Genomic DNA, 22,973 nt, shown 5'->3' on the forward strand with positions numbered 1-22,973 from the left:
TTTTACTAGACTAGGATAAAATGTATTTTTAAAGATCTAGTGTGAACAGAACAAAAATAAGTTGCCCTGCTAATGTGTTTCTGCAAAAAAACATCTTTTATCCTAGTCTATACAAGATCCTAATTTAGATGCAGTATAACAGTTCTGGAATCTTGTTATCTGCTCATATAACCCACAATTGTCAAGGTGTTGAACTGTGTCTAAACTGGGTGTTAAGGAGTGTTTCATGTCATTTTACCTAAATTGAATTAGAGAGACAAGGTGGATGAGGTAATATCTTTTATTGGACCAGCTTCTGTTGATGAGAGAGTCAAGCTTACACAGAGCTCTTCTATGACAGAAGTTGGACCAATAAAAGATATTGCCTCACACACCTTGCTTCTCTAATATCCTGTGACTAACATGACTACAACAATACTGCATACATAAATAGAATTAGGTAGTTTGGGGATTGTCTACACAGGGACAGCTGGGAAAATTAATCCAAATTAACTAAAGGTGTGAATTTGAAGTTAGTTAAATGACATTAAATCCCAGTGTGGATGCTGTTGTTCAGAATTAATGTGGCCTTAATTTGGTTTAGTTCATGTTGATCTAAAAAGCACATTTTCCCCTTGTCTAGGCAAGGCTTAAGGGTGCACATATATTGGGGAAAATTGTATGTTTCTCAACTGATGGAAGCTGTAATGCTGACTGGTTATAAACATTTTTACCAATGTGAAGCCTAATCCTGGCTATTCTATAGTTTCCATCTTTGTTTACAATAACTGGTAGCTTTAATGTGGACAGGGCATATGCATTTTTAAGGGTTACGTGACATGGTGGTAAAAAATATACCAGCGATTTCTGCTGTAGGTTGTATTGGTTCTAGAGCAGGAGTGGGCAAACTTTTTGGCTCGAGGGCCACATCTGGGTATGGAAATTTTATGGCGGGCCATGAATGGTCACAAAATTGGGGGTTAGGCTGTGGGAGGATGTGAGGGCTCCGGCTGGGGATGCAGGCCCTTGGATGGGGCCAGAAATGAGTTTAGGGTATGGGAGAGGGCTCCAGGCTGGGGCAGAGGGTGGGGGGGGGGGCTGGGGATGAGAGGTTGGGGTTGCTGGAGGGTGCTCTGGGTTGGGACTGAGGGGTTTGGAGGGCGAGAGGGGGATCAGGGCTGAGGCAGGGAGTGAGAGGGGGTCAGGGGTGCAGGCTCCAGGCAGTGCTTACCTCAAGCAGTTCCTGGAAGCAGTAGCATGTCCCCCCTCTGGCTCCCATGCGGCAGTGTGGCCAGGTTACTCTGCGTGCTGCCCCGTCTGCAAGCGCCACCCCTGCAGCTCCCATTGGCTGTGGTTCTTGGCCAGTGGGAGCTGGGGGGTTGGGCTTGGGGCGGGGGCAGCATGTGGAGCCCCCTGGCTCCCCTGTGTGTAGGAGCTGGAGGGGGGACATGCCACTGCTTCCATGAGCCAGGTGGCGCCACGGCACACGCGGAGCGGGGCAATCCCCCGACCTCGCTCCCCGGCTGGAGCGGGAGCTCGAGGACTGGATTAAAATGTCTGAAGGGCCGGATGCGGCCCCGGGCCATAGTTTGCCCACCCCTGTGCTAGAGCAAGTGAGGAACCATGGGAGAATTTCAGAAGATTTGTGTGGACAGAAGCTAAAGAGTGATGGCACCTGCTGACCATGACTCCAAGTACTAGTTAAGCATGAGTGAAACTATAGTTGCTCTGAAGTTTTAGTCTAACTTTTTTTCATTGTAAATAGGCAAAACAAAACATGAGTATATATTTAAAAACAAACCCTTTTTCATCCCAGGCTTCTAGGTCTCAAAAAGCCCCAGACAAATGTGGTGATTGAAAACAGGCTGAAAGTATATAATGGAACCCGATGTTTTATGTTCATGCCCGTTTGATATCAATATGATAGAAGAGACTGTAAGTTCTTAGGGTACGTCTATACTTACCCGCTGTTTCGGCGGCAAGCAATCGATCTTCTGGGATTGATTTATCGCATCTTGTCTAGACGCGATAAATCAATCCCGGAAGTACTCGCCGTCGACGCCGGTAATCCTGCTCCGCGAGAGGAGTAGGCGGAGTCGACGGGGGAGCCTGCCTGCCGCGTGTGGACCCATGGTAAGTACCTTTAAGTTTGAACTAAGATACTTCGACTTCAGCTACGTTATTCATGTAGCTGAAGTTGCGTATCGTAGTTCAAACTGGGAGCTTAGTGTGGACCAGCCCTTAGTGAGGACAGTCTTTTTTGTAAAGAGTTTGTACAAGCTAGCATAGTGGGGTGGTTCCTGGACCATGATTGGGGCTCCTTCATGCTACTGCAGTAGAAATGCTTTGATTCAGCACACCTTTTGTCATAATGATAATCTTCCCTGGCTGGTGTCGGGGAGAGAGATAAACTTATGGGAAAGCTTTACTCTTTCACACCCTGAAATTCTCTGCAACAAATGTTGTAGATGAATTTTTTTTTTTTTTAAGACTGGATAATTTTACCATCAAGAATATTTGCAGTTTGTATTTGCTGAAATAAGGTAACTAAATATCATTCTTTAGGATGTTGCTGTTTAGGTCATGGGGACATTTTCCCCTTTAATACTGCGCTGCACAATAAGCAGTGTATTGAGGTTCCTCTTTCTAGAGGCATGGAGTTCAATCTGGTATGACAGATTCTGTGTCAAACTAGTTCTGGTATTCTAGACACATGGATAGGTATGTCTGCATTACTTCAGAACATTGCTGCAAGAAGTTATCAAGTAATAGAGAGGCAGGATGATACAGCCAGCACAAGACCAGTCGGCATTAGTCTGTTCTCTGTAACAGTGCATGCTGAAAATCAGTGTTGCCTTTTCTCAAAACCATGTAACTATCAGTGTAGATATGACAATTTCCTAGCATAAAGAAGGGATTTGTGCTGCACTTACCATCTATGAAATGGTGATACTTCACCTCTTACATTTATTTATTCATGTTTTTGAAGTGCTACAGGGCACGTCTTCACTAGCAATGTTAAAGAATTTGGCTTGTGTAGTCGCTCTAAAAAAACACCTCATAGAATATAAGGGTTGGAAGGGACCTCAAGAGGTCATCTAGTCCACCTCCATGAGGGGTGTAGCTACCAGTGCTGGGGGCGCAGTCTACACTGGGAATGCCTGAGCCATTACAAACATTGAATCTATCTCCCCATGTAAGCACTCTCACACTTCTTATCAAACTGTCTGTACTGGGCTATCTTGATTATCACTTCAAAAGTTTTTTTTTCTCTTACTTAATTGGCCTCTCAGAGTTGGTAAGACAACTCCCACCTTTTCATGCTCTCTGTATGTGTATATACATCTCCTCAATATATGTTCCATTCTATGCATCCGAAGAAGTGGGCTGTAGCCCACGAAAGCTTATGCTCAAATAAATTTGTTAGTCTCTAATGTGCCACAAGTACTCCTGTTCTTTTTGCGGATTCAGACTAACACGGCTGCTACTCTGAAACCAGTCTATACTGGCACGTTACAGCGCTGAAACTTGCAGCGCTCGGGGGTGTTTTTTCAAACCCCTGAGTGAGAAAGTTGCAGCGCTGTAAAGTGCCAATGTAGACAAGCCCACAGTTCTTGGATAAATACTCTCCTCCCCTCTGAAATCCACCTCTTCAAGAACTCTCTCCTGTCTGAATAATCCCCCATAACTTTCTTGTCCTGTGTTTTGCATAGTGCAGCCTGTCTCTTTAGGAGAGTAAAGTACCATGTAAATACATGATGTACAATTGCAAAAATTATGTTGTTTTGGGAAACACCACAAACTACAATGAAATTAGAATATTTGTTTTGAAATGGAAACAGCAAGCACTACATTGGAAAAAGGTTTTGAGACTGTCACTTGCATGATTGTAGTAACTGCACAAGCATGCAGACACAATAAATGTGCTTGTAGTGTATGCATGAAAATATGCAGTTATTTCTGAAAAGCTGGACATTTTATGATATTGTAACTTTAAACATGTCCTTTTTAGCTCATGTGAAATTATATTTGATGTCTGTCACATTAAACTACAGCAGTACTGGAAAATTATAAGTAATATACAAACAGTGGCAATCTATATAATATGTGGGAAATTCCTTGGATGTTGCATATTTCAGATTCTTGGGGAAACAGTTAATGGGAACAAAGGAGAAGTTCATTTATTGATGTCATTATAAAGCACACTGCTCTTGACTGAAGGCAGTTCCTCCTGCAGGTTTTATTTACTTTGTTATGCACAGGCGTGACTGAAATCAGAATGTGAGTAATTCATTCTACCTTATTGTTCACTAATGTTAGTGTTGTTAGAGTATCTATAGAACAGAGATATTTGCAGTGAATTCCTTTATTTAAACATCTTTAGAGGGGGGAGGAGTGTTGAAGTTCAGAAGGTATTGAGAATTCTCAATTTGTTGTGCTAACTGTTTGACATAGTATGGTACTATAGGGTCCTTGTCTCTGCTGGGTTTTCACAGACTCCCAAGTTGAATGCAAATAAAACTTTTGATTATATTATTTTTGAAAATAAATGTGAGAGACAGAGTTGGTCATGACAATAGCAAGGGTCCCATTTCCTATGTGGTACATTAGACCTAAACTATGCAGCATGAACCCAAGAAATATGTTTCAGAGAGAGAGCCATGTTTAGTCTGTATCAGCAAAAACATCAAGGAGTCCTTTGGCACCTTAGAGACTAACACATTTATTTGGGCATAAGCTTTCATGGGCTAAAACCCTGCTTCTTGTCCTATCCTCAGTGGTTAAGAAGAACAATTTTTCTCTTCCTTGTAGCAACCTTTTATGTACTTGAAAACAGTTATCACATTCCCTCTCCATCTTCTCTTTTCCGTACTAAACAAACCCAATTTTTTCAATCTTCCTTCATAGGTCATGTTTTCTAGACCTTTAATCATATTTGTTGCTCTTCTCTGGACTTTCTCCAATTTGTCCACATCTTTCCTGAAATGTGGCGCCTAGAACTGGACACACTACTCCAGTTGAGGCCTAATCAGCGCAGAGTAGAGCAGAAAAATTACTTCTCTTGTCTTGCTTACACCACTTCTGTTAATACATCCCAGAATGATGTTTGCTTTTCTTTGCAACAGTGTTATACTGTTGACTCAGTTAACTTGTGGTCCATTATAATCCCCAGATACCTTTCCTCATTACTCCTTCCTAGGCAGTCATTTCCCATTTTGTATGTGTGCAACTGGTTGTTCCTTCCTAAGTGGAGTACTTTGCATTTGTCCTTATTGAATTTCATCCTATTTACTTCAGACAGTTTGTCCAGATCATTATGAATTACAATTGTATCCTCCAAAGCACTTGTAACCCCTACCAGCTTGGTATCATCCTCAAACTTTGTAAGTGTACTCTTACACTCTCTATGCCATTATCTAAATTATTGATGAAGATATTGAACACAACTGGACCCAGAACTGATCCCTGTGAGACCCCATTTGTTATGCCCTTCCTGCATGACTGTGAACCACTGATAACTATTCTCAGGGAACGGTTTTCCAACCAGTTATGCACCCACCTTATAGTAACTCCATCTAGGTTGTATTTCCCTAGTTTGTTTATGAGAAGGTCATGCAAGACAGTATGAAAAGCTTTACTAAAGTCAAGATATACCACATCTACCACTTCCCCCTATCCACAAGGCGTTTTACCCTGTCAAAGAAAGTTATCAGGTTGGTTTGACACAACTTGCTTTTGACAAATCCATGCTGACTGTTACTTATCACCTTATTATTTTCTAGATGTTTGCAAATTGATTGCTTAATTATTTGCGCCATTATCTTTCCTGGTACAGAAGTTAAGCTTATTGGTCTGTAATTCCCTGGGTTGTCCTTATTTCCCTTTTTGTAGATTGGCACTATATTTGCCCTTTTCCAGTCTTCTGGAAGCTCTTCAGTCTTCCATTACTTTTCAGAAATAATCGCTAATGGCTCAGATATCTCCTCAGTTGGCTCCTTGAGTATTCTAGGATGCATTTCATCAGGCCCTGGTGACTTGAAAACATCTAACTTGTCTAAGTAATTTTTAACTTATTCTTTCCCTATTTTAGCCTCTGATCCTACCTCATTTTCACTGGCATTCACTATGTTAGACATGCAATCACTACCAACCCAATCTACAGTCAGGGCGTATGTTTATATAGCTCCATTGCACAGGGTGCAGAATCTTTCGCAGCCCTGAGCAATGTAGCTAGGTTGATCTAATTTTTAGGTGTAGACCAGGCTTTAACCTTACATGTGGTTATTTGGGCTCAGAGTTAAATATAACAGTAAAAACAAAAATCTTTGCACAGAATCAAAAGTAAACACATTCTGATCAAGACGTCGCATTGGAGCAGATTACTTCAAGACAGAAATAATTGCATACATATTTTGAACCATGTGGCATGGCCTCTGACATTAGTACATCTGAAAGGTCACCTTTTCACTCAAATCTTTAGAACCTTTTGGCTATGCATTAAGTTTATCATATTTTTGTAAATTAAATTTTCGACCCGGTAAACACTTACTGTAACTTTCAAGTTATCCTGTTGTCTTGGTGTACATAGTGATTTCTGTCTTACTAAAATCAGATGTCTTTATTGTAGTTTGGAGCTGAATTTCGACGGTTTTCTCTGGAAAGAACCAAACCTGGAAAGTTTGAGGAGTTTTATGGATTATTGCAGCATGTGCACAAGATCCCCAATGTTGAAGTTTTAGTTGGGTATATAGACATTCATGGAGATCTGCTGCCTATCAACAACGATGACAATTATCATAAAGCAGTTTCCACAGCCAATCCTCTGCTCAGGATTTTCATTCAAAGAAAAGGTAAGTTCACTAATTGTGTGTACTGGTAGTGTCCACTGTGTACAAAGCAGTATACATGCACATGGTCACGTATTTTGCCCCAATCTAATTATTTTTTTAAAAAGTCCCAATTAAACATCCTGTTTCTCCATGTTGATGTGTACTGACTTCTTACTGATCTTCACTGGGAACTCCCAACTGTCCTTTGCAGCAGGCTGTTTCGAAACGTATTGTGCACCATTGCTGTAGGACTCAAGATTCCCCTCTGTCCTATAACTCTGCTACTAAGCTACTTTTCTCTTTTTTCTTTTCTTTTTTACATTTGTGAATGTCTGTAATACTTTGATTTAAATACCATTCGCTCCATGAAAAATCCATCCTCACTTCAGTAGAAATACTGCTTTTATATGAAGTCTTCATTAATGAACATATTCAATTCTTAGTTTACTCAAATTGGATAGAAACATTAAAGTTGAATCAACATTCTCCAGTGAATGTTTTTGTATATTGTTTAAAGGCAGTTGCTCATGTCTGGTTTTATTTCCACTGAAAGCTTAACAGTATCATGAATTCATCATATCCTAACTGGACAATAGGACATTACTGAAATACAAAATAAACTTGGTTTGAACAGATATCTTATTTGAAGCAATGGGCATCAGTATAGCTTAAAAAGATTAATCTTATTAGCAAAATGTAAAATACATTAGGTTATAAGTGTCATGTTGAATGGTTGCTTATTTCAGCTATCAAAGTTCCAATGGAATGATTATTTCTTATTCAGAATGGAAATTTGTCTTCTCCCACATCTTTCTTTCAGCAATAGGTGTAATTTCCAGATTAAATTTTTTGGTCTTATCCTTAAACTCCATCTTTTGAATGCTGTTTCAAAGTATTCATAATTTGTTGCATGTCAAATAAAGCTTTTGCTATCTGTAGTAATTACTATTTAAAAGATCAATAAAACAGATATCTTCCCAGTGCAAAAATAAATATTTCTGATTCTTCTTCCCCAAAAAAAGAGAACTCTTTAGAAAAATGTTTTAGCTGAATTTCCTCTTTCCTAACAGAACTCTTAATAAAAATTTGTCATTTGCCAACCACCATATTGCCAGTAAAATGTATTTGCTGTATTTAAGTGTTCGTGGAACAGGTAAAGACTGTTTCAATCCTGAATTGGCAGGGAGCTGGACTACATGACCTAATAGGTCTTTTCTGTCTCTAGATTCTATGTAAGCTCCTTCAGCAGCCATATGACGAGAGCAGATAAACCACTTTATCAGATTGAGATTACGAAAGTTGCATTTATCACCATATGTTTTTTTTTACTACAGTTGTACATGCAACTCCCTGTACTCATGTTAAAATTCATTCTTAAAGCATGATTGACATGTAGATTATTTTGGTATTGTATGGGACGTTTCTCTGTTCTAGGCACTGACCAGTTTTAATTTTTAAAATCACTTCCGTAAGAGGTCAACGGGAAACACTGTAGCAACCAGCCATTGTCTTTCCTCCCCTTTTCCACTCCTTTTTGATACCAGTCTTATTGCTCTGTGACTCCATGTCTGAGCTGCAGAAGACTAGGAAATAGAGCTCAAAGTTGTTCCCAAAACTGGGTCTCAAAATCAGTCTGACAGCCAGTACCTATATTTATATTGTGCCAGTGTGATGACTTTGAAAAAGATTGTACTGAAGGGTGATATAAATCTAAAATTTGTTCAAATTGAAAAAATCTGATTTCTTTTATTTCTTCAGTCAGTCCATTATTTAAAAAAAAAAAAAAAGTTTGTTAGCAGTTCAGGCCTAGTTTCGTGATGCTGAAAACTACTTATAAATCCATGCAGTATAGCTTCTAATTTGTTTTATTGCTCAATTAGGTGTAATTGTACTATATTTCCTGTTCTATTGCATAACTTTGTGTCTGCACTTCAGTGGAAGTGGAAATAAGGCATGGCTGAAGAAATACTCACCATTGACAAGGCTGCTATAATTTGTCACTTTTGAAACTAGAATTTGTTGAGGGGACAGATGATACAAATTACACTTCTGTACTGCCAGCCCTTTTTGAGACCTTTGTATCATCATCTTCTGCTACATTGCTTGAATAACAGAAATAACCTGTAGATTTTTCCCATGGGAAAGTTTATTCCCAATATAACTTAAACAGAGATAGTGGGGAACAACAAGACCCTTAGCAGTAGACCACCACAATATGAGAGGAAAAGTAGGTATTTCTTCAGACACTTGAAAATGTCTAATCCCAGCATTTTGCTTATTTAGAAATTGATGTGTATTTTAAATGAGAAGCTAGAATGCAAGGGAGGGACACATCCATACCAAAACCTGAGGTACATGTAAGTAGAGCAGAATATATTAGAATCCTGAATGTTATAGTTAATACCCATGATATAGCTAGACACTCCCCCCCCCCCCCCATAAAATGTCAAAGACCGTGGGTTCATCAGGAAACAGGTGGCCTGGTCACATGTTAACCAACATGAGTAAGTTCAAATAAAGGCAAGGCAGTTAGTAGTTTTAACACTATTAGCAGGTTGAGGTAAATATGTTCCTGCTAGTGTTTACCTCAACTTGTGAACAGGTGAAAATTAGCGACTGCCTTGTCTTCACTGGGATTTCATTATGTTAGCTAATGTGGTAAGAGAACACTTTTTCTCCTAGTGTGGACACACCCTAGCAGGGTGAGTTAATTATTTTTACTTCTTTCTAATTTGTTAGCTTTATAAAGAGTTCATTATACTATGGCTAGAATAAAAGTTAAATTTCCCCAGAGATGAATATTGTCTAGGTTAAACATAACATTATCACCTAGAAAAACAACAAGGAGTCTGGTGGCACCTTAAAGACTAACAGATTTATTTGGGCATAAGCTTTCGTGAGTAAAAACTCACTTCTTCGGATGCATAGAGTGAAAGTTACAGATGCAGGCATTATTGGTCCAAGTGTATATACTGACACATGGAGAGCAGGGAGTTACTTCACAAGTGGAGAACCAGTGTTGACAGGGCCAATTCAATCAGGGTGGATGTAGTCCACTCCCAATAATAGATGAGGAGGTGTCCATTTCAGGAGAGGAAAAGCTGCTTCTGTAGTGAGCCAGCCACTCCCAGTCCCTATTCAAGCCCAGATTAATGGTGTTGAATTTGCAAATGAATTTTAGTTCTGCTGTTTCTCTTTGAAGTCTGTTTCTGAAGTTTTTTTGTTCAATGATAGTGACTTTTAAATCTGTAATAGAATGACCAGGGAGATTGAAGCGTTCACTTACTGGCTTATGTATGTTACCATTCCTGATGTCCGATTTGTGTCCATTTATTCTTTTGCGGAGGGACTGTCCGGTTTGGCCAATGTACATGGCAGAGGGGCATTGCTGGCACATGATGGCATATATGACATTAGTGGATGTGCAGGTGAATGAGCCCCTGATGGTGTGGCTGATGTGGTTGGGTCCTCTGATGCTGTTGCCAGAGTAGATATGGGGACAGAGTAGACAACGAGGTTTGCTACAGGGATAGGTTCCTGGGTTGGTGTTTCTGTGGTGTGGTGTGTAGTTGCTGGTGAGTATTTGCTTCAGGTTGGGGGGTTGTCTGTAAGCGAGGACTGGTCTGCCTCCCAAGGTCTGTGAGAGTGCGGGATCATTTTCCAGGATAGGTTGTAGATCGTGGATAATGCGCTGGAGAGGTTTTAGCTGGGGGCTGTATGTGATGGCCAGTGGTGTTCTGTTATTGTCCTTGTTGGGCCTGTCCTGCAGTAGGTGATTTCTGGGTACCTGTCTTGCTCTGTCAATCTGTTTCCTCACTTCCCCAGGTGGGTATTGTAGTTTTACGAATGTTTGATAAAGATCTTGTAGGTGTTTGTCTCTGTCTGAGGGGTTGGAGCAAATTCGGTTGTATCTTAGGGCTTGGCTGTAGACAATGGATCGTGTGATGTGTCTTGGATGGAAGCTGGAGGTATGTAGGTACGTATAGCGGTCAGTAGGTTTCCGGTATAGGGTGGTGTTTATGTGACCATCAATTATTTGTACTGTAGTGTCCAGGAAGTGGATCTCTTGTGTGGACTGGTCCAGGCTGAGGTTGATGGTGGGGTGGAAATTGTTGAAGTCCAGGTGGAATTCTTCAAGGGCCTCCTTTCCGTGGGTCCATATGATGATGTCATCAATATAGCGCAAGTAGAGGAGGGGCATTAGGGGACGAGAGCTGAGGAAGCGTTGTTCTAAGTCAGCCATAAAAATGTTGGCATACTGTGGGGCCATGCGAGTACCCATAGCAGTGCCACTGACTTGAAGGTATAAGTTGTCCCCAAATCTGAAGTGATTGTGGGTGAGGACAAAGTCACAAAGCTCAGCCACCAGGCTTGCTGTGGCCTCATCAGGGATACTGTTCCTGACAGCTTGTAGTCCATCCTCATGTGGAATATTGGTGTAAAGTGCTTCTACATCCATGGTGGCCAGGATGGTGTTTTCAGGAAGAACATCAATGCATTGTAGTTTCCTCAGGAAGTCGGTGGTGTCTCGAAGATAGCTGGGAGTGCTGGTAGCATAGGGTCTGAGGAGAGAGTCCAAATAGCCAGATAATCCTGCTGTCAGAGTGCCAATGCCTGAGATGATGGGGCGTCCAGGGTTTCCGGGTTTATGGATTTTGGGTAGCAGATAGAATACCCCTGGTCGGGGTTCTGCAGGTGTCTCCATGTAGATTTGTTCCCGTACTGTAGCTGGGAGTTTCTTGAGCAGATGGTGTAGTTTCTTTTGGTATTCATCAGTGGGATCAGAGGATAGTGGCCTGTAGAATGTGGTCTTGGAGAGTTGCCTGGCAGCCTCCTGTTCATAATCATTGAACAAAAAAACTTCAGAAACAGACTTCAAAGAGAAACAGCAGAACTAAAATTCATTTGCAAATTCAACACCATTAATCTGGGCTTGAATAGGGACTGGGAGTGGCTGGCTCACTACAGAAGCAGCTTTTCCTCTCCTGGAATTGACACCTCCTCATCTATTATTGGGAGTGGACTACATCCACCATGATTGAATTGGCCCTGTCAACACTGGTTCTCCACTTGTGAAGTAACTCCCTGCTCTCCATGTGTCAGTATATAATGCCTGCATCTGTAACTTTCACTCTATGCATCCGAAGAAGTGAGGTTTTTACTCACGAAAGCTTATGCCCAAATAAATCTGTTAGTCTTTAAGGTGCCACCAGACTCCTTGTTGTTTTTGTAGATACAGACTAACAGGGCTACCCCCTGATACTTGATTATCACCTAGGTTAAGAGACAGTAGCTCACTCCTATCTGCATCCTGAAGTTCCTTTTATAACAGATTAACAGGTATTGTTGATGTCTTGGAAGTGTAAAAGGGAATTCAAAGGCTGAACTAATGTGGCTTTAATTCAGTCAAGATATATGGGAGTCTCTCTGTCTGCAAGAGAAACCTGACCTAGGGATGAAACAAATGTGAAGACCAGCTGGGCATATCTTTTTGCCTTCTTCCACAATATAAGAACACAGGGTACTCAATGAAACAAAAGATATAGGGAAATACTGGTTTTTTTTAATACCACTTAACATGTAGAAGTCACTGTGTCAGAATATTAAAGAATCAAAGTGAAAATAATAAATTTGACATATAAAGGTGGAGAGAGACTTAGGAAATCACTTAATCCTTCCTCGCTAATGCAAGCTTGTTCACTACAGCACTTTCTGGCATTTGTCGTGCAGTACAGGGCTTTCTTTCTTTTTTTTTTTTAAATCTGTGGATGACTATTCCATAGCATAATAAATATAGCCTGCAGTTACACTGGTTATACGTTTTTACAGGTGTAATCAATCTTCATGCTTCAGGACATAGACTAATAGGCAGCTAATGTCATGAACAAATTACCCCACAACAAAGCAGGACTGTATGATTTTAATCACTTCCATTATGTAACAAGCTGCAAGTGTAATACTTCTTTGCTTCAACTTAATGCTTCCCTGCAGAGGTAGATACAGGGTGGCTGAGAGAGAGATGCTGAGGATAGACAAAAACCGTAACAGTCCTAATGCTCACCACTGCTTTTTTAAATGAGAATTGTTTAGTCACTAGAGTTTGGGGAAAAACCTATCAAATTGTTTCTGGCACCCCATTAATTCTCTATGCAATTAATTTTGGTCCTGCTCGATAATTGGTGTAATGAAAGAAGAGTTGGGTTTTAAACTTTTCTTTTTTTGAGGAATGTCTCTAGCTGTTTTCCCATGCTTCCAGTGTTTTGAAATACCTGTAAAAGTTTTCCCAATTTAATTTTGAAATGCCTCTAATCGATATTCAGGTCTCCATTCTTTTCTCCATGTCATTTCATAAATGTTAAATACTAATGTTAGGTTTGGTGTGGCTGACTTTTTAAAAAAAAAATCCTATTTTCCCCCCAGAATTATGGTACTCTTATAAAATGTCTTCAGATTGTTCTGTTTATCTTTGGAAGTTTGACACTTGAAGGATAACTTTACCAATAAGTGCATTCCTTTGGAAGCATATCAGAGGGCTTGTCAACAAATTGTGCAATTCCAGGTGCCGAAGAATATCAGGTTGAAACTCAGTTTCAATAGTTGTAGACTTTTTTAAATAATACATCACATACACACAAACTCACTGGTGATACTAATTTTGAGACCATTAAAACAGGAAGTTTTTATACCAAGTTGACATTCACCGTTACATCTTTGTTATTAACACCTTGTTCTTTGGCATTCTGCCAAAATATTTTTCACTGTAACTATAAACTGATTAGCTAGATGTCAGTACAAAGGTGTCTTTGTACTCGAGGACATTGCTTTAAAAAATTTTGTTTGGGAATCGAGGAGAGATTAAACAGAATCTTGCTGCCTGGCAGAATTACGGAAATTAGTTTTCTTCAGGCTTTCACTACTTCTCCCCCAAATTATGTAATTCTAATTTTCTACCTTAAATTTTGTGCTAGTTTAGAATTTTTAGACATCAAAAGCTAATTAGTATTCCAAAAAAAACCCAATGGTTTGTATAGTCTGTTGATCTGGAAATGTGGTAGCATTCTGACTTCTAAGTTTAGGAATACTGTGTTTTTTCAGTGCATCATTGAGCTTTAAGAAATGGATTTTAAAAGGTAAAACACCAGCTCAGTAATAGAGATTTCTGAGAGAGTTACATTTACTGTGTTTGGGGGGGGGGGTGTTTGTTTTTTATTTTGTAGGATAGGAAACTCTTGAAGTTCAGATCTTTCCTAACAGAAGCAGTTTCCAAAATCTTAATTTTCTTTTAAATGGCCCTTTCTTGAATTTTCGGGCATGTGTTCAAATGGAAGTGTCTTTTGTGGTATTCTTTAACTTCTAGTTGTAAAAATGAGTTTAAGAAACCTGCTTTTGTAACTGGAGTTTAGATTCCTGTGGTGACTTCAATAAGTCTGACTTAAATCGGGGGGGGGAGAAATCTTAGTACGGCTAAACACTATTTGCAAACCCCATTATATCAAGGTATTACAGATCTTAAAATAATTAATGTTGCATATACACAATTTGCATACAAGTTGCAGCTTAAATGTAAATCAGAAAATGCAAAAGTTTAATGTTAACTTGATTCTGTGGTGTACATTTAACAAGGAAAGAATGAACAAAGGAGTGCATACTACAGTTGTGCTATGTTGCTGTAAGAGTCCTAACTCTTGCATTTTCCGTTTAATTTATAATGTATATTGTTGAATGTTGCAATACTTGGTTCTTATGTACTGTAGCATTATATTTCAGAAAGGGCAACTGCACAAAATGAGGTTAGTTAAACAAATTAAAAGGTACAGCACCAAAAGTAAAATCCCTGCAAGCTGCATGGAAACTTTTTAAAAACACCATAATAGAGGCTCAACTTAACTGTATACCCCAAATTGAAAAACATAGTAAGAGAACCAAAAAAGAGCCACCGTGGTTAAACAACAAAGTCTAAGAAGCAGTGAGAGACAAAAAGGCATCCTTTAAAAAGTGGAAGTTAAATCCTAATGAGGAAAATAAAAAGGAGCATAAACTCTGGCAAATGAAGTATAAAAATATAATTAGGAAAGCCAAAAAAGAATTTGAAGAAGAGCTAGCCAAAGACTCACAAAGTAATAGCAAAATTTAGCCTGCTAAACAACCAGTGGGGCCACTGGACGATCGAGATGCTAGAGGAGTACTCAAGAACGATAAGGCCATTGCAGAGAAACTAAATGAATTCTTTCCATCGGTCTTCACAGTTGAGGATGTGAGGGCAATTCCCAAATTTGAGCCTTCTTTTTAGGTGACCAATCTGAGGAACTGTCCCAGATTGAGGTGTCATTAGAGGAGGTTTTGGAACAAATTGATAAACTAAGCAGTAATAAGACACCAGGACCAGATGATATTCACCCAAGAGTTCTGAAGGAACTCGCATGTGAAATTGCAGGACTACTAACTGTCGTCTGTAACCTATCATTTAAATCAGCTTCTGCACCAAATGAGTGGAGGATAGCTAATATGACACCAATTTTTAAAAAGGGCTCCAGAGGTGACTCTGGCAATTACAGGCTGGTAAGCCTGATTTCAGTACCAGGCAAACTGTTGAAACTATAGTAAAGAATAAAATTGTCAGACACATAGATGAACATAATTTGTTGAGGAATAGTCAAGATGGTTTTTGTAAAGGGAAATCATGCCTCACCAATCTACTAGAATTCTTTGAGGAGGGGTCAACAACCATGTGTACAACGGGGATCCAGTGGATATAGTGTATTTAGATTTTCAGAAAGCCTTTGACAAGGTCCCTCACCAAAGGCTCTTAAGCAAAGTAAGCAGTCATGGGATAAGAGGAAAGGTTCTCTCATGGATTGGTTACTGGTTAAAAGATAGGAAACAAAGGGTAGGAATAAATGGTCAGTTTTCAGAATGGAGAGAGTGTAAATAGTGGGGCCCAGTCCTATTCAACATATTCATAAATGATCTGGAAAAGGGGTAAACAGTGGGGTGGCAAAATTTGCGAAACTACTCAAGGTAGTTAAGTCCCAGGCAGACTGTGAAGAGTAACAAAAGGATCTCTCAAAACTGGGTGACCGGGCAAGAAAATGGCAGATGAAATTCATTGTTGATAAATGTAAAGTAATGCACACTGGAAAACATAATCGCAACTATACATATAAAATAATGGGGTCTAAATTAGCTGTTACCACTCAAGAAAGAGATCTTGGAGTCATTGTGGATAGTTCTCTGAAAACATCCACTCAATGTGCAGCGGCAGTCAAAGTGAACAGAATGTTGGGAATAGTTAAGAAAGGGATAGATAAGATAGAAAATATAATATTGCCTCTATATAAATCTATGGTATGCCCACATCTTGAATACTGCGTGCAGATGTGGTCGTCCTATCTCAAAAAAGATATGTTGGACTTGGGAAAAGGTTCAGAAAAGGGCAACAAAAATAATTAGGGGTATGGAACGGCTGTTGTATGAGGAGAGATTAATAAGACTGGGACTTTTCAGGTTGGAAAAGAAACGACTAAGGGGGGATATGATAGAGAGCTATAAAATCATGACTGGTGTAAGGAAGTGTTATTTACTCCTTCTCATAACACAAAAACTAGGGGCCACCAAATGAAAATAATAGGCATCAGGTTAAAAACAAACAAAAGGAAGTATTTTTTCACATAACACAGTCAACCTGTGGAACTCCTTGCCAGAGGAAGTTGTGAAGGCCAAGACTATAACAGGGTTCATGAAGTTACCTAGTGTTTTTTTTTGTTTGTTTGTTTGTTTGAGGGTAGGTCCATCAATGGCTGTTATCCAGGATGGGCAGGGATGGTGTCCCTAGCCTCTGTTTGCCAGAAACTGGGAATGGGCGACGGGGGATGGATCACTTGATGATTACCTGTTTTGTTCATTCTCTCTGGGGAACCTGGCATTGGCCACTGTTGGCAGACAGGATACTGGGCTAGATGGACCTTTGGTCTGACCCAGTATGGCTGTTCTTATCTACCCCTCAGTTTTTAATGAAAAAAAACATAACCCCAAAGTCTACAGTCAACAGTTAAGCCAAGACTAAGCAATAAAATTCTCAGCCTGTCTTATTTTCACACCTAAAGGGCACTGGTAAGCCAAAGACTAGCTGATGTCTGTTAATACTCTGTGACACTCCGTTGTCTGATAGCTGTGTGTGCAATTTCTCCCCTGAGGCTTCTTAAAGCCAATTTTCTTCAGTCTCAAGAACAAAGTACGTTATTTCTGTAGTTTTAAATTCAAAACAGCTCTACATAAATGGTTCAGATTTTCCTAGAAAATCCACCTTTTGGATGAGACAAAGTAAGGAAAACTGTTTCAGCTCAAGAAATTTCCTTTGGAAAGTGGTGAGCAGCTGGAAACAGAGTTGTAACTGACAGCATTTTACTCTCAACCATATTTACTACCAGTGCTATAATAAATAGGTGATTTTTCCACACCTTTTTTTATTAAAATACCAAGTTACAACTACTTTGACAGTAAAAGTTATGAAACTATTTTAAAGGGAAAACGTGAGCATTGGAGTGGGAACTGCATAAAATGAGCACTCTAGATGTGTTGTCATCAGCAATCCAAATTTTATCATTAATAAGAAATGAAGCAAAAATACCGAGTGCATGTGCAACTTACTTTTGATGCTTGCTTAAAAATGGCTTTAAAATGGGTCTACTCTACAGAAATTGGAATAAATATTATGAAAGCTGAAGTCTGTGTTTAGGTTTGACAGAGGAGGGGCCATTAAAACAGTCTAAATCCTGACAGATTTACATAGTGCATTCAGTGACTCTTCAAAAATCCCCCACTGATTGACCTTTGGAGCAACAGTGAGTTAAACCTTCTTACATGCTCTTGCATACCTAGTAGTAAACTCATGAAGGGTGATGACACTGCATCACCTCTGCAAGGGTGGACTTTCCCAGGGGCAGAGGAACTTTTGGGGAGACGCATACTGCCTTTCACCAGCTTAGCTGAATTTCGCCTTGGTTGTACAACCTTAAAACTAGACTTTTAAAATCTCAGGTATTTAGATCATTTTAAAATTTCTATTTATATGTAACAGTAAGTCCTGTAAATATTTCTACATCATTTACAAGGCCTCTTCTGTGTAAACAATCAGTGAGAGAGGCAGAAGTTAAAGATCCCATGACTAAAACAAAATAACCCTTGCCCCAGCTAACATTGTTAATAAAACCAGTTCTAATGTCCAAGGCTGTATAACCTATTGTTTATACCTACAATAATAGTTTCTCCCTTTACCTACAGTAACTGTGCTGCTATCACTTAAATCAGTATCAGCTGAAAATCAGCACGTGAACTTTCAGCCTAAAATTAAACTCCAGAAAAAATGGCATTTATAATCACAGATTTTTAACTATAGGGGTTAAAAATTCTGACCTGTTTTGATAGCTTTTCATAGTTCGTGTTTCTTTCCTTAGTTTAAATTTCACATTCAGTTTACAGTGCCTTTAGTGCTGTAGCGAATTCTTATGGTGCTATGTGGTGCTCTTGTTTGGATTAGCCATCTCTGGAAAAAGATAGACACTTCTCCAGGTACTTTTTCTAGGGGTGTGATTTTTAATGGTCTTAATTGATGTCAAAGCTTCAGATAAAAATGCATAATGATATTTAAAAGTTTACAAATGTCTGGTTTACGATCATGTATGCAGAGTGGATAAAATCTATTTTTTAAATATGATTTTTTGATTTTTTTTGTTTAAATGATTTTTTCTTTTGAAAAATAAACTGTTTTAAAATGAAATTGAATTTAATATAAAATATAAGGCCTAAATTTATTGTAATCTCTTAAAATATTTAAATAAAAAAATATGCTGAATCCATGAGCCTCTATCAAAAACTTTGAGTGAATTAAAGACTGCGTTTCTATATAAAGATCTTTTCCTATATAAAGAGAGATTATTCTAACTTTTGAGGTCAAGCTTTGTAAATATGGCATGATAGGTCAGCCGAAGTAACTTGTCTTAGGGTACATCTAAACTAGAAACACTGCCAGCAGCACAGCTGCAGTACTACAACTGAGCCTCTGTAGCGCTGTAGTATAGACACTTACTATAGCAACAGAAGTAGTTCTTAGAGGTGGTAGCTAGGGTTGACAGAAGTCTTCCATTGACCTTGCAATGTTTACACATTGGGGTTTGGGTTGGCTTAACTACGTTGCACAGGGTGTGCAATTTTTGGTAGTCCTGAGCATTGTAGTTAAGCCAACTTAACTTTGTAGTGTAGATGAGCCCTTTAGGAGACTCAAATTTTCAAGAGACTTAGATGAGTAGGAACTTAAACTCTAGTCACTTTCACTTAGGCATATTTGATATTCCTGGGGGAATTCTGCATCACTGTGCATGTGCAGAATTCATGGTCTCCGCAGATTTCTTTGCTTCCCCGCAGAAAAATGACTTCTGATGGGGAAACAAAGGGAAGCCGCAAAAGTGGTCACATAGCCCTCCCTGCAGTGCAGGCAGGTCAGGTCAGGCTCCTGGGGCAGCTGGTAGAGACATAAATCACTGAATGGACGGGAGGGCTGGGCAGTCATGTGTTTGAGAGAAACACTCTGTCCTTTTCTCCTGCTATTGTGACATGCTTGGCATGGAGGGGCAGGGCTTTGGGGTGTTTCTATGGAGAAAAGTGTCCCCCCTCAGGCAGAGCAGAATGTAGCAGCCTGCCTGCTTAGTAAATTGTTCCCATTGTTCTTAGTGAATTCCCGCAGGAGTATAAAACAGGTGTAAAAATGTTAAGGCTTCTTACATTACCAGCGTGGTGTAAAAGACAGTGTGGCCTTATAAATGCTTATGCTGCTTTAGTGATTAGAACTGGTATAAACTTTTGGACTGAATTTCCTATCAAAATATGCTCCAAGAACTGTTTGCTACTGACCTTTCTGGAGATGGTCAGTAGCCAGTACAAATTGTGAATTTGAGTCCCCAGCCCTCGCTTGCTCTTCAGTTGCCTAAGATGCAACACTGAGCATATGGCTGCAGATATTTGTTGACTAATAACCAGAAGTAAAGGGTCAATACTAGTTACATTACTATTAAACAGAGGGTGTTTGGGAGATTTCCTCCAATGCTCCCCACTCCCATTCTTCATCCATTGTATTGTAGTTTAAATAAATTACCAAAATAATTGAAACCAGCATGATTGTTGCATAGTTTTAACAAATAAAATATGCAGAATTTTAAAATATTGTGCGCAGAATTTTTTATTTTTTGGTGCAGAATTCCCCCAGGAGTAATTTAAAAGTTTTCCCAGGCAGACCTGAAATCAGTTTAATTCATTGACTACAGTTAATCCCTCAGTTTTAATAAATCATTTGGTTTTAAATGTGAGACACGTTTCGATAAGAGGTGTTTAGGAATCCAAAACACTTAAGGTTGTTTTGTTTAATAAAAAACTATATTGTTTTGTTTTAATTTAATTCCAGTTACTATCCGAATGCAGCTTGACAATCATGAGCAAAAGTTAATTATCTAGTAAATAAGTAATGTATTAACCATTTTCTAACCTACTAAAATGTACAATTGAGAATCTGAAAATAAGCTAAATAATGGGTTAAATAAATGTAAGTAGTTATAGCACTCCCTCCTAACTATAAAAAGATTTACCAAATTTAATGTAAGCCAACATGTTTTAATGGTTAAATCAACAGAGTGCATGTTTTTAGAACATAACTGAAGTAGAAATGGAAAAGTTGATTTAAAATTGATTAAATTGAGGCTTTCCTCTTGGTGACTTAAATCTTAAGTCTTTGGCACCAATTGTGTAATTATAGATCTCTAGAATATATGCTATTCTGGGTTTTCTACTAAAAATAAAATAAATTTACCTTGCAGCACATTTTCCATCTTTGAGGCCTATGGAAGTTCTTGCCTTTGCTGTCCTGGAAGGTAGTCCTTCTAGTGGACGTTACCGGGCTCAGGGAAAAGGCCAAGCTTGTTGCTCTGTCCTTTCTCCCTATTTAACTTTCACCAAGATACAGTATTATTTAGAACATGCCCAGTCCCCTTCCGGAGGACCTGTCAGTTTCGTGTGTGATGTGTGCTGGCCTCTTAATTTAATGGGGACCTTTTTATTCAAGAAAACTGGCAACCTAACCTGTAGACTCTCCGTAAGGATTGGGAGCACCTAAGTTTGTAATAGCCGGATGACTCAGAGCTTGCCAGTTTTTTAGATGATCAAGGCTCATGCTCCCTGAGTGACCAATGTCACAAAATCAATAATTTTACTTATCCTTTTGGTGTGTGTGTAACATTCAGAATGATTACTTAAGGCCAGAATTTTCAAAATCTTAGGACCACAATTGCTGTGATTGCATGCAAATGGCCACTTTTAGTCAATTGTTCAGGTATGTAAATTCATGATATTGTGAGACCAAACCCTGATTCTCCCCTACATCCCCCCTTTTTAGGCTGAAAATAAACTCCGCGACTTACCCATTTACTGATTTTCAACTAGTACTTGCTCGTCTTCCCAATGAAGATTGTTGATTTTATGCTACAGCTGTTTGACTTTATAAGAGCTGAAGATCTCTGTGTAGCTCACAAGGTTGTCTCTTTCCCCAGTAGAAGTTGGTCCAATAAAAGATATTGCCTCACCCACCATGTCTTTCTAATATCCTGGAACCAACACCACTACACCAATGCTGCAAATGAGTTTATAACAGGTTATTTGATGAAAACTTAAAATTCTTGATTCCTAGGACTGCGCCGTACCAAAGTGAGTTCTCATGGATGTCTGATATGGTGGGTGGACAAACTGGACTGAGACTGACAAGCCCATCTTAACTTTGATCTCTATGGCCCTTCCCATCCCCTCTCTGCCCCTGTTGAATGTGTAATCATTGGCTCACACATTCAGTTTAAAATTACACGCTTTGCACCTTGCACCTTGAACTTAAAAGTGCAGTTGTGGACTTTGAATGTACTGTCCCTAGATTACATATTCAAATATCACACATTTAATTTTCCTAACTTTGCATCAGTTTTTGCATACATTCTCTCTTACTCTAAGCAGAAGAAACACAGTATCCACAGCAGTCTAAATGTTGCATATTTATTATTTAAGGTGCACATACAATGCTTAATTTGTGCCAAGGCTGAGCCCCGGCACCTCTGGGCTTGGCAGTTCATAGCCCCAGCATCTCTGGCCTTGTTGCATCAGTTATGAATATAAAAAAAATTGAGCCCCAGCACCTCTTTCATTACAAATTAAGCACTGTGCAAATTTAACACAGTAATTAGAAGTATTGGTAGTGACTCCATAGTTAGTGTTGTTCTTGAGGTTTGTATTTACAGTGAACTAAAATCCATCTTTCACATTTGAGCAGTTGATTTTAGTCATCAAATTTCATGCGAACTCTTCAGGAAGCAAATAGATTTTTTGTAACTTTTTTGTCAAAGGTTACAACAAAGATTTAGCACAGGGAACACTTAAAAATGAGCCCTTATTGATATTTGGACCTGAGTGTTTTTTGTTTTTTTTTTAAATTTGGCCCCAATTCTTGTTTTTTTTTTTTTTTTGTTTTTGTTTTAGTTCTCTAGGTAAAGAACCACAATAGCTCCAAACTTCTCTAACAAGCTGCTTTTAAAATTTTTTAATAAAACAAAATGAATCCTGTTATAACCTAACTAGACTCCCTGAAATGTAGCCAGTGGAATTGTCAAGTTCTTCTAGTTCAGGGGTGGGCACATCTGAGGGCCACATCTGGGTGGGGAAATTGCATGCAGGGCCATGAATGTAGGTTGGGGTGTGGGAGCGGGTGCGGTGAGCAGGAAGGGGCTCAGGGAAGGGGGTTGGGGTGCAGGAGGGGTACCAGGTGTACAAGGGGGCTCAGGACAGGGGATTGGGGTACAAGAGGGGGTGCAGAGTGTTGGAGGGGGCTCAGGGCAGGGGGTTAGAGTGCAGGAGGGGTGCAGCAGGGGGCTCAGGCCAAGGGATTGGGTGCAGGAGGGGTGCATGGTGCAGCAGAGTGTTGGGGGCTTAGAGCAGGGATGCAGGAGGGGTGTGGCAGGGGGTTGTGGTGCAGGACAGGTTTGGGGTGCGGGCTCCACCCCGGCACTGCTTACCTGGAGTGGCTCCGGGGTGGCAGCGGCGTGCAGCAGGGCTAAGACAGGCTCCCGGACAGCACCACATGCC

The 22,973-nt window shown here is 39.6% G+C and overlaps 2 protein-coding genes across 5 annotated transcripts in view; one reads left to right on the top strand and one right to left on the bottom strand.

The window, feature by feature from the left end:
• LOC103306152 (uncharacterized) overlaps positions 1-21,677 on the bottom strand; it is a 34,586-nt gene extending 12,909 nt beyond the window's left edge. For 3 of the 4 annotated variants that reach the window (XR_010592279.1, XR_010592280.1, XR_006176396.2), the window contains exons 1-2: positions 21,272-21,677; positions 6,530-6,650 (exon numbers count right to left, since the gene is read on the bottom strand). Coding sequence is in view for 1 of the 4 variants with exons in the window: in XM_065565981.1 (XP_065422053.1) it covers positions 9,847-11,514 (1,668 nt within the window). In the remaining 3 variants the exon portion in view is untranslated. Of the gene's footprint in view, positions 1-6,529; positions 6,651-9,666; positions 11,644-21,271 lie in introns of those variants that run through there. The other variant, XM_065565981.1, reaches the window with a different exon arrangement.
• The window catches only part of PARD6B (par-6 family cell polarity regulator beta), a 33,958-nt gene that overhangs the window by 2,563 nt on the left and 8,422 nt on the right, over positions 1-22,973 (top strand). Inside the window, exon 2 of the mRNA XM_005286236.5 lies at positions 6,608-6,830. Coding sequence (XP_005286293.2) covers positions 6,608-6,830 — 223 coding nt within the window. The remainder of the gene's footprint in view (positions 1-6,607; positions 6,831-22,973) is intronic.

The sequence above is a fragment of the Chrysemys picta genome, chromosome 13 (assembly GCF_011386835.1).
Source record: "Chrysemys picta bellii isolate R12L10 chromosome 13, ASM1138683v2, whole genome shotgun sequence".
In the NCBI taxonomy this organism is placed as follows: domain Eukaryota; kingdom Metazoa; phylum Chordata; order Testudines; family Emydidae; genus Chrysemys; species Chrysemys picta.